The following is a 19,661-nucleotide window of genomic DNA, read 5'->3' on the forward strand; positions in this document are numbered from 1 at the left end:
GGGATAAAACAATGGAATACTGCGTCACTTGGAACTATAAATACAAGATTTATGAAGCAAAAAGTGCCTTTGCGGTGAAAATGAGCGCTTTAGCAGGACTAATATTTAGCCCCGTTTTTGCTGTGGAGAGGGCTCGCGGCGAGTCCTGTGATCTTTGAATGGGGGCAACAATAACAGAAATCCATCACATCAGGTATGTACACTCATGGTAAACAGCAGATTAAGGGGGGGGTTATGTTTTATTCTGGAATTTTCCTTTAAGGCATATTCAAAACATGTTTTGGTATTTTTTATTTAAACTTTTTGAAACTTTTATTCGTACACACTCAAGAGTTACAAATGGTCTGGATAAATGGTACTGTATGCTTGAAAACACAAACTCGCAACAGAAGAGATCTTGTTCTGACCGATTGTAAGACCTGGTATGTGTCTTTGCACCAGTTAACACTTCCTTAAGTAGCTTTTCTTTTTAACACAAACACATTCATCATTGTTGGCTCATTCATTCATTCATTCATTCATGTAATTTGTAATCTATGTGTTTGCTGTGTGTGTAAACAGATAGCAACCCGGACAAGACGTACCCTGAGTGGTACAGCTTCATCATGGCATCGTGGATCTTCTTTGGCCTGGCGTGGTTGGCCACAGACTTTGCCTTTCTTGTCTAGGTCTTGTATTTCTATGTATGTTCCCTGGTCTAGTTGTCATGGTTCTATGTTGTCTACCCAGCTGTATCTCATGTGTAATCAGTCCTCATGTGTATATTAGTCTTGTTCCCCAGTAAGTCATTGTTTGGTGTCACTGCATTAGTTAGTTTGTATTTCTGTTCTGTTCACCTGCTGTTTATTAAAACACCCAACCATGGGTTTTTGATGCACTACCTGCCTGGCTGTCCTGCTTTTGGGTCCTCACTACACCTAGCTCCTTTCGTTCCTGTATTTACCTTTTTTTTTTATATTTTTATATTTTATTGACGTCAAAATATAAAAAGAGGTGATTTTGGGGTCCTGAGAGGGGCTACACTACACCAGCACGTGACAGTTTTGAGCTTGCAGATCTGCTGCTTTTGAATTTGAATCCTGAAAAGTAACAGTTTAATAGTTCCCAGTTCTAATCTTCCGCTGAGCCAATCAAACAAAGCTATGGGGAAATGAAGTGGAACTATTAAAGGAGTACTCTACTCCAAAACGTATTTTAAATTAAATTCTCCTCGATCAGTTACTCTCACCTTGAAGCCTTGACTTTAAGTTTTGTTGTTCAAGGCGCTTAACAACAAAAAAACAACAATAAAAAAGATTCTCCATGAATTCAAAGGGTTTATAAGGCGAGTAATTGGGCTGAACCAAATAAAGGCCCTCCCCATTAAATGTAACTGAAATGTCAAAAGTGACAGCTGACTCACTTTAGTTGCGTCAGATCTTTTACAATAGTAGTGTGTGCACATGCTAGAGGTAGCATAGGGACCAGGGGTCCTTGAGGGGCTTCCATGGGGGTCCCCAGCTAAAGTCAATATAGAATCACAATCATTTGAACGCATTTATCCATTCACATGTTGGCTATTCGGAAACAGATCTACAAGGTCACAGCGCATCACTTTGTGTACATCTGCTACTTTTGAAACGTTTAGAAAAATATAGATTTTTTTAAATATATGACATGAAGTACTTTTTTACTGTACCTATCTGTCTTTTAAACCCATTCATGTTTTCAATTGTTCTGCAGTGAATATTTGCCTACTGTACCTACTGTATATACTTAAAATACATTTACCGGTATATGATTTATTTGTATTACCATGGGTATGATACCCAAGGTAATAAAAAAGAACAAGAAAATAATATATATTTAACACTAACACTTCATTTGTTGCTTTGTTTTGTTCCATGCTCAAGGTAAATTATGTTTAATCCACCAGGGGGCGGTGTTGTGTCATATAAATTCAAATTACCATTCATTCAGACCTGACTCAATAAGCCAATCAACAGTGGTGGAAAAAGTACTAACATTTCATACTTAAGTAAAAGTATTAATACTGCAATATAGGAATACTTTGTTACAAGTAAAAGTCTGGAATTGAAAATGTACTTGAATAGAAGTACTTTCACAAGTTTTCAAGAAAATGTTTTGAAAATAGCAGATCTACAATGGGCTTTTATCAAATGGCTGAAATGTATATAGGGCTGAAGTGGTTACTGTATGTTTTGTAATAATCACAATCTACAAAGTAACTAGTAACCAAAGTTTTCCAATAACTGTAGTGGAGTAAAGGTACAATATTTGACTCTGAGAATGAGATGTAGTGGTGTAGAAGTAAAAGTATTGGAAATTAGAAACACTCAAGTAAAGCACAAATACCTCAAAATTGTACTTAAAGGGGCACTCCACCACTTTTCAACCTATGTTCATATAATTGGTCCTCACTCAAAAATAGCTTTTTTTTTTTTTTTTCCTCAGAGGAGGGCTGTGGGCAGGTCAGAAACCCATCGTCGTGTGACATCATCGATTGCCAATCCAGCATATAGAAACTGCAGGCTTTCTATTCCTGAAAAGTTGCAATTTTAAAGTGGAAGCCATTGTTCTCGCGATAATAAAAATCTTTTTTTTTTTTTTCAAAAATATTGATAAACATTCTTTTTTGGAAAACTAGCCCTTACCCGTTCAAAGATATGAGCTCCAAAATGATGTGCAGTGTGTGGGGTGTGGGTTATGGGATGTGCACTGTGCATACAGTATATGAGGGATGGAAAGTAACTTTAACTGGTGCTTGCATGATAATATGTAGGAGCATCAATGTAAGAAATACCCGTTTCTCACACACACACACACACACACACACACACACACACACACACACACACACACACACACACACACACACACACACACACACACACACACACACAGAGAGAGAGAGCTGGTTAAACATGTTGCCTCATGCTAGATGCAGAATAGACATGCCTCAAGCTAGATGCAGAACAGATAGTAGATACACCATAGAAATGCTAATATACAGCATACGATTTGTGAAAGTGACAAACGGGCTTCACAGTTATGTCAGGTGTGTTTATATGCTTATGGTGATGCGATTTCAGAGCAATTGCTCCAGCCACCGAGGAGAAACGCTGTTTCATACAGACAGACACTCACTCACTCACTCACTCAGACAGACATTCGCAAAATTATAGTATAGATGATGATGTCACAAGACGATGGATTCTGAACTTCCCACAGCTCTCCTAGGAGACTTGGACTGAGTAGAAAAAAACTGTGATATTTTATCATGAACATTAGTGAGGACCTATTATATGAAGACAGGTTGAAAAGTGGTGAACTACTCCTTTAAGTACAGTACTTGAGTAAATGTCCTTACTTTACACCACTGCATAATGCATATACAGTACACAAAGTATGACATATAGGCCTACTCAGAATGCTGCCCCGCTGCATGTCTGAGGCATAGACTGTATAGGGTCTGAGGCCACGCTCTGACTGTCACTCTTTTTTTCTGAACACACATGTACAGTAGGCTACTACATGTAGGCCTTACATGGACTATATCAGTGTTTTTTTTTTTTTTTTTTTTCATTTTGTATAACCCGGTTCTATTGTGAAAATAGCAGATCTACATGCTCAGCATGTAGATCGGCTATTTTCACAATTTCTGCCTCTAATATCAAACATATAATTTTCCGAATGTCTGAGTGAGTGAGTGAGTGTCTGTCTGAAACAGCGTTTCTCCCCAGTGGCTGGAGCAATTGATCTGAAATCGCATCACCATTAGCATATGAACACACCTAACATAACACTTTCACAAATCGTATGCTGTATATTAGCATTTTTATTGTGTATCTACTATCTATTCTGCATCTAGCATGAGCCATATCTATTCTGCATCTAGCATGAGGCAACATGTTTAACCAGCTGTGTGTGTGTGTGTGTGTGTGTGTGTGTGTGTGTGTGTGTGTGTGTGTGTGTGTGTGTGTGTGTGTGTGTGTGTGTGTGTGTGTGTGTGTGTGTGTGTGTGTGTGTGTGTGTGTGTGCAGGCGGGTGGGGGGGGGGGGGGGTACACAGTATCTCTGTAGCCATTAAACGAAACGGGTACTTCTTACATTGATGCTCCTACATCATGCAAGCACCAGTTAAAGTTACTTTCCATCCCTCATATACTGTGTGCACAGTGCACATCCCATAACCCACACACTGCACATCATTTTGGAGCTCATATCTTTGAACGGGTAAGGGCTAGTTTGTTTAATTTGTCATTTTAGAGGTACTAAAAAGTCCCTAAATTGTCACTTAAATGTACATACCCTCTAGTCTGCACTCAAGACTTTATATTGGTTTGTTTACTGTTGAGTGAGATAAAATGTCCCACATTAAGTTAATCATCTGGGGACCAAAATAATTTGGGGACCCCCGGGGGTCCCGACCCACAGGTTGAGAACCACTGGCCTATATCATTCATTGGTTCTCAATCTCAAAGTGCAGCGGTGGAAAGTAACTAAGTAGGCTACATTTACTTAATCTGTACTTAAAGGACGATTTCACCACTTTTCAACCAATCTTCATATAATTGGTCCTCACTAATGTTCATGATAAAATAGATCTGCTATTTTCACAATGTCTGCCTCTAATATTTGACCAAAATGTAAACATTTTCATTTTAGAGGTATTAAAAAGGTCTTAAAAGTCCTTTAATTGTCACTTTAGAAATACCCTCTATACACTTAAACTCTGTTGGTTTGTTTACTGTTGAGTGAGAAAACAGTGTTGCACATTAAGCCGATCATCTGGGGACACCCCCTGGTGGTCCCGACCCACATGTTGAGAACCACTGCTTTACACCACTGGGACCGAGTGATACAGACAGATGGCACGGCATCAGGGAAACGAAGGTGTGGAGGTGATGGGGAGTTGTCCGTACTCCGTAGTAGGCGATAAGGATAGAAGGTTTCGGAGGCAGACAGACGAGATTTGCAGTGGAGGAGATTACGGGAAATAACTGGGGAGACAGGGAATTTCCGTTCGATTTTGTCACGAGCGTATAGCGGAGATAGGAGGGGGGGGGGGGGGACATGAGAGCGAGAGGGCAGAGTGACCATTGTGTAACATGAACGGCCACATACCCGTTTGGCCACGGTTCAGTGAGGGTGCACTATGTGTGAGAAGAACATCTCTCGCACATGTTTCTTTTGTGTCTGGTCACCTTGGGGTCCGGCCTGCATGTCGTCCGCGAGGGGGACACCATGCCATTCGACCTTTTACAAACGACCCCTACCACTTGTGATCTGTATGCTATCTGTAAAAAACGAAATTTCTCTTGTTGGGGTCCCTGGCGTGTCTTTCCAAATGGAGGTCTGCAGGCTATTTTGTGTCCATTTGGGGGTCCATAACGGGAAAAGGTTTGAGGACAACTTACTGATGTAGGTGAGCTTCAGCCTCTCCCTGTTCTTCCATTGTGGTGCAGTAGGTACTGCAGGAAGGTTCGGCAAATATCACAAGTAGTAGGGGTTTGCCCAGGTCGAATGGCAAGGCGAGTGGTGACCAGACACAAAAGGAACATGTGAGAGTGATTCTCAACCATTTTGATCTCTGGGCCCCAATCTGCACTGTAGCATCATCGGTGGTCATTTAACTTTAAGAGAGTTAAATTAACACCGTGGACCATTTGTACGCTCTCAGAGTTACAGACACATAAGGGTCCATTAGGTTCCTAATATGTATCAATCATTACTGGGTACCCCCTGGAAAGATCCCTGGGGCTCCTCGGACCCCACTTTGACAACCACTAGCCTACGTATACTGTAACCTGGATGAATAACTCAACTAACTAAAGAGTGGTAGTAACTGCAAAGACGGCACTGTAGAAAATTACACACAAGAGCCAAATATTTGTAATTCAAACCTGTGACTTTTTAATGGCTGAAAAGAGAGCATTACTTTTTTTTTTCTTTAGCAGATAATTTTTTTGCAAACTTGCATAAGCCGGCCGGGAAGTAAAATAGCTTATTGCAGAACATTGGAGAGAGTTAGAAAATACTCAAAGCGAACACTTGACCTTGACCTGGTGACTTCTCATCTGTTGGGAAAAAATGGGAGGGAACCGCAGGAATGGAACACACACAGCAGCAGGGAGGCTCAGGAAGAGAAGTTTACATGTGCAGAGAATGGGATTAGTCCCAACAGCAAACAACTCCCAAGTTAATCAAGCAACGATTTGTATTATTATTATTATTTGGGGATAGTGTCCACCCTGAACATTGGACAAGTGGAGTCTCTCAAGCACATTGATTGAGAGTTATGCGCCCTGACAGCTACGATAGATACGGGCCCTCCTTTCAATCCCATAGCTTGTGTCAAGCTGAAATACTTGTGGGCACAAAAGATATTGAAGCACCAAATATGCATATAGGATTCATGGGGCGCACCATCACACACCGACGCCTCTGTTGACACAACAATGTATGCTCGCTCACTCACCCGTTCAAAAGCACACCAAGCGCAAATGTTCTGTGGGCACACGCAAAGAACACACTAGCTAGCAGATGCATGCATGCACGTACGCACAACACAACACACATGCAACTAATTTGAAGGAGCCCACAGCACAGTACAGTATATCCTATCAGGTGGATTTGCTTCAGAGGTTCCTCCTGGCATGTACAGCACAGTACATCACATGCCGGTTCAGAACAGTAGCCTATACTGTTGTGTTTTATAGAGGATCTCTCTGGGACTCCATATGAGCTCTGAAACAACAAGGCAGTAGGCACCATCATCTAACCCGTGGTATACTATAGGCCTCAATCTCATTCACTGGTAAGCACTAAGGCAGTGGTTATCAAAGTGGATTCCAGGAACTCTCTGGGTTCATTTGGCCATCAAGGGTTGAACCGGTTCCACTCTCCTATAAGTGGCTGTGCGTGTGTCTGTAGCCACTTCTCCTCAGCGTTTTGCCATAGCAATGTGTTTTCCTCAGCGTTTTGCCATAGCAATATGTGTGTGTGCGTAGCCATATTACATCATATTGCATCACCAATTATCTGTAGCCACTATCTGTAGCGACTTTTCCTCAGCGTTTTGCCATAGCAATGTGTTTTCCTCAGCGTTTTGCCATAGCAATATGTGTGTGTGCGTAGCCATATTACATCATATTACAAAATCCTAGACCTATCTGTAGCCACTTTTCCTCTGCGTTTTGCCATAGCAATGTGTTTTCCTCAGCGTTTTGCCTTAGCAATATGTGTGTGTGCGTAGCCATATTACATCATATTACATCATATTACAAAATCCTAGACCTATCTGTAGACCCTTTTCCTCAGCGCTTTGCCGTAGCAATGTGTTTTCCTCAGCGTTTTGCCATAGCAATGTGTGTGTAGCCTGTATTACATCACCAATTAGCAATTGAAGACGTTATGCAAGCACGACCACTGCTCACTTCACATTGGGTGTGATTTTTTTATTTTTAAATTAATTGGTTTTTGAACCCTAAAAGTAGATTGTACTGGATAAGCGACAAAACTGCAGTTCATCTTCAGGACTCAGTTAATGTTACATTATCATACCAGGCTCAGAACCCTTGCTAGTGAAGCGCTTTTATCCTGATCACATCTTGCTTGGCAAGAGCCTTCCACGGCCATCTGTTCTGTACCATTACCTTTCTGCTCCAAGAAGATACTAACCAGTCCACTACAACAAGGGGCCACAGTGGCTCAGGGGTAGAGTGGCTGGTATAGCGGTTGGATGGGAACCGCAAGGTCAAGAGATCGATCAAGGGCACCCCCAAAGTTAGTGTCCAAGTGTCCATGAGCAAGACGCTGAACCCTTAATTGCCCCCGATTGGCCTGGTTTCCTCCGCCATCGGTGTATGAATGTGTGTGAATGGATGAATGTAATGCGCAATCTATGTAAAGTGCTTTGGATAAAAGCTCTATATAAATGCACCATTTACAACAAAAACTAGACTGCACTCTGTCGAGGTGGCAACTTGCTCCTTGTGCTCTCATGGTGCTGTCTGTATATAGGTGGGTGGGCAAGTTGGCACTCTGTAGTTGGGGAGCCACAGGCCCAAGAATAGGGTTTTACCTGTGACGTCATGACATACTTTTTATTTTAGTTTTTTCAATTCATTTGGTCATTAAGGTACACAGAATGAGAGGCCTGCTCTGCTGGAAACATTGTGAAAAAAGGTTATGGCCATTTGTATCACTTGTCCCATCAACTTCACTATACAGGTAAAGAATACAAAAATCAAACCCAAGTTTGAAGTGAGCGGTGGTGTGTGTGTGTGTGTGTGTGTGTGTGTGTGTGTGTGTGTGTGTGTGTGTGTGTGTGTGTGTGTGTGTGTGTGTGTGTGTGTTTGTGTGTGTGTGTGTGTGTGTGTGTGTGTGTGTGTGTGCGCGCGTGTGCGTGTGCTTGCGCGTGTGTGTTGCTCACCCAGGTGTGTGTGTGTGTGTGTGTGTGTGTGTGTGTGTGTGTGTGTGTGTGTGTGTGTGTGTGTGTTGGGGGTGGCGGGGGGTGCATGTGTGTGTGTGTGAGAGTGTGAGCCATACTTGCTCACTCAGGCCACCACTGCTATTGCAATTGATGCTCAGGGCAGGCTAGACTCAACAGCACCTCTCTGGTCACCCAGGGTACTCAGGCTACATACACCAGAGGCTACAGACACACAGACAGACACACACGCACGGATACACACACGGCCACGCTATGGAGACGGTGTGACCACCGCTCAAAAATAAATCTGCTTTAAGTAGCATGTGAGGGGTGAAACTAGGGGTTCTTCATGATTCTGAATCCATTGCAAGCATTTGTTTGGCATGAAAAACATTCATTGGGCTAGATTTCGGCCTCTCAAAACTGTGATTTTTGATGACTCATCACTTTTCACCGTTTTGTGGGGCTGAAATCTAGCCTAAGGAATGTTTTTCATGCAAAACAAAAGCTTGCAATGGATTCAGAATCATGAAGAACCCCTAGTTTTACCCCTCACATGCAACTTAAAGCAGATTTATTTTTGTATTATTTTCTTGTATAGTGACGCAATGTTTCCGGCAGAGCAGGCCTCTCATTCTGTGTACCTTATTGACCAAATTAATAGGACAAACAAAAATTTGAAGTATGTCATGACATCACAGGTCCTCTCTCATTTTTGGCCTGTGGCTCCCCGGCTATATTTATATTAGGTTGCACTTGTTGGTGGTGACGTCACTGAGAGACCTCATTAGCTAAAGACCGTGCCTTTGTACTGTCGGCAAGAAACGGACAGCACAATAACAAGACAGGTTGCTAATGGCCTTGGCTTCATGTGGATCTCTGTCTTTATGAGGCCAGTCTATGACATCGTCAAGACCAGAGACCTCTATTGGAGAGTCGCGTCATCACCTGGCTATAGGGCGCACTGGCCCAAATAGTTTGAGAACCACTGAACTAAACTAATATTTAGTATGTAACGTACCTACCTGAATGCGACATGTACACACATGCTTACAGCTGTGCTTCATGCATTAACATCTTGAGCCCTATTTTATACCTTCAGAATTCTTTCATAAATAGCTGAAATAGTCGATCTGCAAAGCTCATAATATAGCCAGCATTTTTACCTCATCTGCAATTGTCATTTGAAATTCTTTAGAAAATTGAAAAAACAACAAATGTGCCAATAATGACATGCCCAAAAGGAGGTCAGGTGTAAAGTGTTTAAAAACATGTTGATGTTCTGTAGACATCTTCCAGACTGCAGTCAGTTGGAGCAACGTCATTGGATCTTTCACCCAGTGACATCATCACACAACCACATCACAGTGTCATCATCACAACCAGGTCCTTTAAAATGGATCGTCAACTAAACTAATTGGCATTTAGCAACCTATGCTGATTAGTCTATAACATTGCTGTTGAGCAGAAAGCTCTCCATATTTTAACCTTTTGTTGTTTTTTCATAAACTAATACCCTACTTCATCATACTATAGCGTCACACAAAAAGTATCAAAAGTAGCAGATGGATATATCTTCTACTTCTGCTATTTTTTTTGAATCCTGACAAGTAGTCTAACAGTTTTGGACATATGAGGTTTCCACCTGACAGAGACCCATAGCCTTGTCAGCTGATTAGATAAACATGAACAAGGTCTCACCACCCACAGTTTCTGTGCTTATTAATCATTGACAAGATACATATTCACCATGAAGATTAGCAAGGATCTGAGCTGAAAAAAGAAAAGAAAAATAGTTGCCTCTCTGTAATAAAAAAAAGAATCCTAATCTAATAACAGAGCGAAGCGGTGGTGATAGGGTCTAGCGTTATGGTTCAATAAAACATTAATATATTAAGCGGAATTATATGTATGTAATTATCAGTAAAAACAATTACCCACCCTGATACGTATCAAGGTCAGAACGGCACAAACCATCAATAATCACATACTTAATAGCCCAACAGTGATTGCCCCACTAACAAAGTCCACTCCATTTCTTAGTGTGGCTTAAAGGGGAAGACCACCCATTTTCAATATTGAACTATGTCATTAATATACCTTAGAGGAGTTGTGTGGAAATAAAAAAAAAGTTACCCCTCTTCTGTGTTGCCTAGAACTGGAGGCTTGATTTTGGGGTTTGTATTGCAAATCACAACTTGATGACATCACACATTGTACTTGACAATACAAACCCCAAAATCAATCCTCCAGTTCTAGCCAACACAGAAGAGGGGGAACTTTTTTTTTTTTTTCTACACAACTCCTCTAAGGTATCTTATATAATACATTCCTCTAAGAGCCGCATCCCACTTCCAAGCCCATTCACGCCCACTTCACATCCACCTCAACTCATAGCTAGATCAGATGTAGATCAGATGTATGTCGGTAGAACTCACGGAATACCGCCCTAACTCTATCATTGGCCCCCCGTTGCCATGGTGACCGGTGACCGCCGTCCATTGGCTCGTATTCCCAGCTATGGGACCGGCGGATCCAATTTCAACCGAGGGGGGCGTAGCCAGAACACACACACACACACACACACACACACACACACAAAAAATAGCTAATAGTTAGCTCACAACTTTCCACTTTTCTCTTTCACCTCAATCGCAGTAACATCCGTATACACCACGTCATCGCATCACCATTTTTTTTTCAAAACTTATTTTTTCCAATTTTTTTCAAAAAAAAATTTTTTCTCAAAAAATTTTTTTTTCTCAATTTTTTTTTTTAATCAAAAAACTTTTTTTTTCTCAAAAACTTTTTTTTCTCAAACTTTTTTTTTCTCAAAAAACTTTTTTTCTCTCAAAAAACTATTTTTTCTCAAAAAACTATTTTTTCTCAAAAAACTATTTTTTCTAAAAAAAAACATATTTGGCCATTACACACACCACACTGCCGCAACATGGCGGTGAGGGCCGCGCAGCGGCCTGAACTCTAGACTTCGGGCCGCAAACTTCTAGTATTAATGACATAGTTCAATATTGAAAATGGGTGGTCTTCCCCTTTAACCCCTGCTAGTCCATTGTGTGCCGGTGTTGCACGCCGGAAATAGCCGATCTACAAGCACACAACGCACGGCAGCAGGAGTGCAGGACATGTTGTAAGCTTGTGGATCAGCCATGTTCGGCGCGTGACCCCGGCAGGCAATTATAAGTAGTATATCAATCATTAGTTTGGTTCTGTGCTCTGCAGTGCTGGTCCCCGTTCCTCTCTTTCACTCTCTGCCCTGGGTTTAGTCAACTGATGTGTTTGCCTGATGCGTGTCCTTCTCCATCCCACTCATTGGACACGGGCAGCCTGTTCTGAGCCAATGGGAGGGCCAGAGATCCAGCATGCCTCTGTCCATGTGCTTTACTCTCTTGGCCTCCTGCCCCATTTCTCTCTCTCTCTCTCTCCCCTCTACTTTTATCTAATTATCTCTCTTGCGTCTCTTTTTATCTTTATCTTTCTCATTCCGTCTCTCTCTATCTCTCACACACACACACACACGCACGCATGCACGCACGCGCGCACGCACACACACACGCACACAGCAACGGTACCTGCCAGATGCATTAGCGCTGCATTTGCTCCCTGCCAACACATGCACACCCAACACATAACACAGCAGCAGATGGACAGGTGGACAATAGATTAGGCTTTCAGTCATCGAAAAAGCAAAGAAATAGACGGACTGCAAGATATATGCAGACTGCATCCATAGATATTTCATTTAAACGTCTTTTAAGCCTCTAACAAAGCCTCCCCGGCTTGTGAGGAATCATGACAATAAACACAATTCTTTTGGATGCAACGATTAATTAGAAAGCTGAAAAAAAAAGACGAGGGAACCCTGCCTGGCCTTAGTCTATGGCTTAGGCGTCTTACTGGTAATTATATATAATAATAATTACTGTATATTATAATTATAACTATATATATAATTATATTTAGGCTTCGATTATCGATTATGTTGTGTTGCTCCATCAATGCAGAATCAAGCACGGCCGAATCGTGATGCATTGCAAGCACACTCAAAAGACAAAAGCAGCGTGTGTCTGCGTGTGTCTATGTCTCTGTGCGACAAATCCTTTACAAGTGGACGTGTGTCCGTCCGTGTGTCTCATGATGTGTGACCAGGTGTGTCACACCAAATTCTGGGCCCTGGGTACAAGGATTCACTGCGGGGCCCCTGTGCTTTAACTATTGAAAAATAGCAGATATACAAGCTCACAGCGCGGCACCGAGTGCCGCACTGCGAGCTTGTAGATCTGCTATTTTTGAAAAATCATTAAAATCTTGGAATATTTCAAATCCTTCTGAGGTTTTTTGAAAAACCTATGTTTCTATATCAGTGGAGCTCAAACCTTTTCATGTGAAGGACCCCCAAAATGGTATGTATTTGGCCACGGAACCCCATCTCAAAATAGTGAGTTCCAGGGACCCCCCAGAAGCAAAATTTGAGTTACAAATGTTCGCTTAAAAAATACATATATTCAAAGATTTGCACACATTTTCACGACTTTTCAAAAATAGCAGATCTACAAGCTTGCAGCGCGGCACTCGGTGCCGCGCTGTGAGCTTGTATATCTGCTATTTTTTCAATAGCTAAAGTATATAAAATAATTAAGGCCCCTCCACCACCTTGGGCCCTAGTAACTCAGTCCCACTTTCCTACCCCTTGTGACGCCCCTGTGTGTGACAAATCAAGTGGTCATGCGCATGCAACGTCTGTGTTTTCGTGTCGGTGTGCAATCACGTGCCCAAGCGCCAGCACACACTGTTTGTTTACAAGTGCAGGTGTGCTGCACGAGGGCATCAACGTGTGGTGAGGAGGGGAAAAAGAGAAATATTTACCAGGTAGGACAACAAGCATAGAGGGGGAAGTTAGTGGGGAACCCCTGAGGTCAAACCTATACTGTGTGGCTGGACGACCGGGATCACCTGCACTGTCCTCTGGTGCGTGGTGACCTGACCCAAACTTTACACGTTACTTATTAACCACACACACAAACACTCACACCGGCCCACAGTCAGAGTCGTCAGACACACGTTCATACTTCATAGGTGGGCCTTCGGAAAGGGATCCGTTTGCTTTGATTTGAGTTATGCTTCTGTTCTCTGGTAATGGCCTATTTTGTGTGGTATCTTTAGTTTTGCCTTATGTCTAAACCCTAACATGTAATGATATAATATTGACTATTTAATGTCCTTAATATTTATTACTGTTAATACTGTGAAACATCATTGAGAACTTTGACCTTTTCTGCAAATGGCAGGACCATCATGCGTTTAATGGGACTAATTGTAAATAAACTTGTAGTCTTTTGTGTAAACTGGTGTCCTACCCACTCCTTTGTTACGGGCTATGCCCCTAGACTGTCATGGTTCGTAACAAGCAGATATAAATTATAATCAGAAAATGTGATTTTAGTACATTTACCCCCACTGATTCCGGATGTAGACCCAAATGCATTTGGGTCCCCATCTGGAATCAATGGGGGTGAATTTACAGTATTGTAAATAAAGGATAAAATAGGCGTGGCAGGGAGGGACCTCCGCCAAAACTCGGGAAACTCGGGGTGTGGCATTCAATGACTTTAGACTATTTTGTGCAGATCTTGGCATGTTTTATGAACAACTGAACATGTGAAGTTGCCATTTCGCCAACTATTATAGGCATAATATGTCCGTTCTCTTACTCTGCTGTACTTTGAGACACTAGTGCAGCCTACTGGCGTTATTTTTTTGAAGCGGTGAAAGCCGCTTCCAAGGAGTGACTTTGTCTGTCCCATAGGCTTCCAAGGAGTCCTGTGTCCGTGTCATGTCCCGTGCATGCAATATTGGGGATTGGTCAAGCTTCACATGACAACTTGGCCCTCCAGACAAAATCAATTAAGAATTCATAAAAATATAGAACTAAAACACAGAAAGTATAGATCTAGAACACAAAATGTATAGATCTAGAACACAGATTTCATAGCTCTAGAACACAGAATAAAAATTAACTTTGAAGCGAAATTTTATTTTTAATCTAAATTATGATTATTGATAGGGTCCAGTTAGGGCCGAGGCTTAATTTTCAGGCCCACATGAAGTCACGCGTGCCTGTGAACTGCACCTGCTTCCCGATGAAGGCCAGGTGATCGATCCGCGTCATATATATCGCACCCTGGTTGGACTGCAGTATTGCTCTTGTAGGATGTCAAAGCTATCTTCTTGTTCTAAGGTGCACCCGTTCCCTTTATACACTCTTACTGTGATGAAGATGGTCCAGCCTTTGGATTCAATGCTGTGAAGCCATAGGTGTTTTTCAATTGAAAAGGAAGGGTGGAGGAGGTTCCTGATAAGGTCCGCTGAGAACTGAAAGTCTCTCATGTGAAGTGCACCGGCGTCCCGATGAAGGCCAGGTGATCGATCCGCGTCGTCTTCGCCGCACCCTGGTTAGACGCCACGAACAGCGTGACGCTCTGCACGTTCTGGAACTCGCCGAAGCACAGCGGGATCACGCCGTCGTCACTGAGCTGAATCTCCGATAGCTTCAGGCACTGCATGGCCTTGGCGTGCTCGGCATCGCCGAAGTCCATCGGCGGCGGGTTGGCGAACACCTTGACCGATTTGGGCGCCCGGCCGAAGTCCGAAGACCGCAGCTTCACGGAGAGGAGCTTCACGGGCACGCAGAAGGCGACGGTTATCAGCAGCTGCTTGTCGCAGTCCGACTCCAGGTACGAGGGGTCGGACTCGTCCAGGCAGTTTTCAAAGCCGCGGTCGTTGCTCTCGTTGAGGCACTGGCAGCTGTCCCTGTCGATCAGGTCAGTCAGGTCCAGGTATCCCTTGGGGACACTTGGGTCAAAGGGGTCGTAGTCCACGTACTGCTTGATCTTCGAATCCAGGATGGAGAGGTTGGTGCCACAGTATCGGACCAATTGGTCCATGCAGGAGCCACCGCGGAAGAACAGGAAGGTGGGGGTGGCCGTGATTCTGTTGGCGGCCGCTGTGGCCTTGCACCCGTGGCAGTCCACCTCGAGAAAGTCGACGTCAGGGTACCATTTGCTCACCACGTTGAAATGCAGGCCTACCGCGGTGCACCCGTTCATGAACTTGACCACGACGAACCTCGACACTGTGGCCGCCAGCGCCGACTGGAATTCCGAGTCTGACCTGATCACCTTCACCAAGACCATGGTTTTCACTGCTCAACCCACTACTCAAAAGGGACTTGTTGTCTAGGTATAAATTACTACCAAGGGACTGGTTCCAAGGATTAGGACCTGCCGCAGTGGTGTCCGGTAAGAACTTAACTGAGATGTCTTGAATCGTATATGGAAGGCTCTGAGGTCTTGCTGTAAGAACTAGCTGAAGGTCTTGAGATGGTTGGATGTGATGATAAGCTTTGATGATCCTGGAGATAGAGCAAGAGTCGAGTCGACTCTTTGGTGAGAAAATGCCCCTATTTATAGGGCTCATTGTGTACGGTATGACATCAGTGTGATGTAATGGTGATGTTATCCTGATGATGTCAGCAGCTAGATATCTCCATACATGGGCATCCTGATGATATCTCCATATATGGGCCGTCTCCATATATGGAGTTATATATTGTTCGTGCCCAAATGGCTGGTGAGGTCAGACTTAGTGAGATGCGTGGGTTATCTCCATATATGGAGATTCAACTACAATGTACTAAACTAAATGTAGGGTACTGTTAGTAATATGTGTTGTTTTTGTTGTTTTCTCTTGGTTGAGGAAAAATAGTATTTGTATGTATGTTCTTAGGCGCCCTCTCCTAATGTAGGGTTACTGTTTGTTGGTATGTATTGTTTTGTCTTCATGTGGGGACTACGGATGAAATTTAGCATTCTTGCTAATTCCGGCTTATTTACATTGCTTTCATGTAGTGTTCATTAATATGCATTGTCCCGTCTAAATAAACAAATAAAGTAAAGTAATGCGTAACCTTGGCAATCTGTCAACTGCCCGTATGACGTGAGAGCAATTGCGAGCCTTTGTTACACTAGGATTAGTACCCGCCGCAGTGGTGTCCGGTAAGAACCTAACTGAGATGGCTATTTTGTGCAGATCTTGGCATGTTTTATGAACAACTGAACATGTGAAGTTGCTAATTTGCCAACTTTTATAGGCATAATATGTCCGTTCTCTCACTCTGCTGTACCTTGAGACACTGGTGCAGCCTGCAGGCGTTCTTTTTCTTTTTTTTTTAATCTAAATTATGATTATTGATAGGGTCGGGCTGGGCTTCGGGCCGGCCCACTAGGGCCCAGTTAGGGCCGGGGCTTAATTTTCAGCCCCGTTGAGAACTCTACTCTCTCTCCATTTCTCCTAATGACCCACATGAAGTCACGCGTTCCTGTGAACTGCACTTGCTTCCCGATGAAGGCCAGGTGATCGATCCACGTCATATATATCGCACCCTGGTTGGACTGCAGTATTGCTCTTGTAGGATGTCAAAGCTACCTTCTTGTTCTAAGGTGCACCCGTTTCCTTTATACACTCTTACTGTGATGTAGATGGTCCAGCCTTTGGATTCAATGCTGTGAAGTCATAGGTGTTTTTCAATTGAAAAGGAAGGGTGGAAGAGGTTCCTGATAAGGTCCGCTGAGAACTGAAAGTCTCTCATGTGAAGTGCACCGGCGTCCCGATGAAGGCCAGGTGATCGATCCGCGTCGTCTTCGCCGCACCCTGGTTAGACGCCACGAACAGCGTGACGCTCTGCACGTTCTGGTACTTGCTGAAGCACAGCGGGACCACGTCGTGGTCCACGCCGTGGTCCAGCTGCAACTCCGACAGCCCCAGGCACTGCGTGGCCTTGCCGCGCTTGGCATCGGCTAAGTCCATCGGCTGCGGGTTGGCGAACACCTTGACCGATTTGGGTGCCCGGTCGAAGTCCGACACCCGCAGCTTCATGAAGAGGAGCTTCACGGGCACACAGAAGGTGACAGTTATCAGCAGCTGCTCGTCGCAGTCCGACTCCAGGTACGAGGGGTCGGACTCGTCCAGGCAGTTTTTTAAGCCGCGGTCGTTGCTCTCGTTGAGGCACTGGCAGCCGTCCCTGTCGACCAGGTCCGTCAGGTCCAGGTATCCCTTGGGGACACCTGTGTCCAAAGGGTTGTAGTCCACGTACTGGTTGATCTTCCCCGACAGGGAGGCGGGGCCACAGTATGCTTTGGTGCCACAGTATTGGTCCATGCGGGAGCCACCGCGGAAGAACAGGAAGGTGGGGGTGGCCGTGATGCTGTTGGCGGCTGCGGTGGCCTTGCACTCGTGGACGTCCACCTCGAGAAAGTCGACGTCAGGGTACCATTTGCTCAAACTGTTGAAATGCATGCCCATCGTGGTGTGCCCGGCCATGAACTTGACCACGACAAGCCTGGACACTGAGGCCGCCAGTGCCGACTGGAATTCTGAGTCTGACCTGATCACCTTCACCAAGACCATGGTTTTCACTGCTCAACCCACTACTCAAAGGGACTTGTTGTCTAGGTATAAATTACTACTAAGGGACTGGTTTCAAGGATTAGGACCTGCCGCAGTGGTGTCCGGTAAGAACCTAACTGAGATGTCTTGAATCGTATATGGAAGGCTCTGAGGTCTTGCTGTGAGAACTAGCTGAAGTGCTTGGGATGGTTGGATGTGATGATAAGCTTTGATGATCCTGGAGATAGAGCAAGAGTCGAGTCGACTCTTTGGTGAGAAAATACCCCTATTTATAGGGGCATTGTGTAGGGTATGACATCAGCGTGATGTAATGGTGATGTTATCCTGATGATGTCAGCAGCTAGATATCTCCATATATGGGCATCCTGATGATGTCAGCAGCTAGATATCTCCATATATGGGCCGTCTCCATATATGGAGTTGTATGTTGTTCGTGCCCAAATATAGGCTGGTGAGGTCAGACTTAGTGAAATGCTTGGGTTATCTCCATATATGGAGATTCAACTACAATGCGTTACGCATTGTAGTTGAATCTCAGCAATTGCGAGCCTTTGTTACACTAGGATTAGAACCCGCCGCAGTGGTGTCCGGTAAGAATTTAACTGAGATGTCAACCCTAATGCTAATGGATAATGGATCTGAGGAACCCAGACTCGTATAGGGAAGGCCATGGGGTCTCTCAGCTGCCTGGACTGCAGTATTGCTCTTGTAGGATGTCAAAGCTATCTTCCTGTTCTAAGGTGCACCTGTTCCCTTTATACACTCTTACTGTGACGTAGATCAGGGGTTTTCAAAGTGGGTGACGGGGCACCCTGGGGTGCCGCGACGGCAGTCCAGGGGTGCCGCGAGATCATTTGATAATATTTGGAATGTATTTGGACACTTGAAAAAATATTTAGTATTTTAAACTTGAATTACAAAGTTATTTTCAGTTTCAAACCAAAATGGCTATATTATCTCAACGTTTTCCTCGCAACATAATCACTAAAATATTGTCACTGTCGGGCAGAAACCTTGTATCTTCAAGTTTCAAAGGTGTACGTCTTTTGGTAAAGCAAAGCCCTGCTTCATCATACAAGACTGTCGCACAAAACTAGTGAAAACAGCCGATCTACAAGCACACAATGCCTCGCATCGCGAGGCGTTGTGTAGTTGTGTAGTACATTTTATAGATGATAAATACAAAACAAACTGCTGGGAGTGAAAATTATAATGCAGGAGTGCCTCGGATTAAAAAAATATTCATGGGGTGCCCTGAGACAAAAACGTTTGGGAACCCCTGACGTAGATGGTCCAGCCTTTTGGATTTGATGCTATTTTCGACAACACAACATTTCGACAAGCGCACATGCACACACACACACAACACACACACACACACACACACACACACACACACACACACACACACACACACACACACACACACACACACACACACACACACATGCACACTTGCATAAACACACACTTGCATGCATAAACAGAAGTATTTCACAACAGTATGGTGTTGTTTTGCAACACTTCGCCCCGATTCACTTTTTCTCTGCTGACCGGTACGATAGTGGTCTGCCATTGGCCAACGGACCGCTCCGTCGGGTCAGTTGTGAGGTTCCGCGAGTTGCTCAAGAGCACTTTCAGTTCTGCAGTTTCAGAGAGAAGGAAGTTAGTTGTTAACTTTTCCCCGCATGGCTTTTCTGGGGATTAAGTGATGACTCACAAGCCTGTTAAATCACTGACTA

General features: G+C 43.8%; 2 protein-coding genes across 2 annotated transcripts; both read right to left on the reverse strand.

Moving 5' to 3' along the window:
- Positions 1–14,837: 14,837 nt before the first annotated feature.
- LOC308306162 (thioredoxin-like protein 1) lies at positions 14,838–15,647 on the reverse strand (the record flags this gene model as incomplete). The annotated part of the gene is made up of 1 exon (XM_080751061.1): positions 14,838–15,647. One exon carries the CDS (start codon positions 15,645–15,647, stop codon positions 14,838–14,840), a length of 810 nt encoding a protein of 269 aa, XP_080607187.1.
- A 1,450-nt stretch (positions 15,648–17,097) lies between these two features.
- LOC308306163 (thioredoxin-like protein 1) lies at positions 17,098–17,919 on the reverse strand (the record flags this gene model as incomplete). Its single annotated transcript, XM_080751062.1, has 1 exon — positions 17,098–17,919. The coding sequence occupies one exon, from the start codon at positions 17,917–17,919 to the stop codon at positions 17,098–17,100; it is 822 nt and encodes a 273-aa protein (XP_080607188.1).
- Between the last annotated feature and the right edge of the window lie 1,742 nt (positions 17,920–19,661).

This window comes from Nannobrachium achirus (assembly GCF_963921795.1).
Source record: "Nannobrachium achirus genome assembly, chromosome: 20".
NCBI classification, from domain to species: Eukaryota; Metazoa; Chordata; class Actinopteri; order Myctophiformes; family Myctophidae; genus Nannobrachium; species Nannobrachium achirus.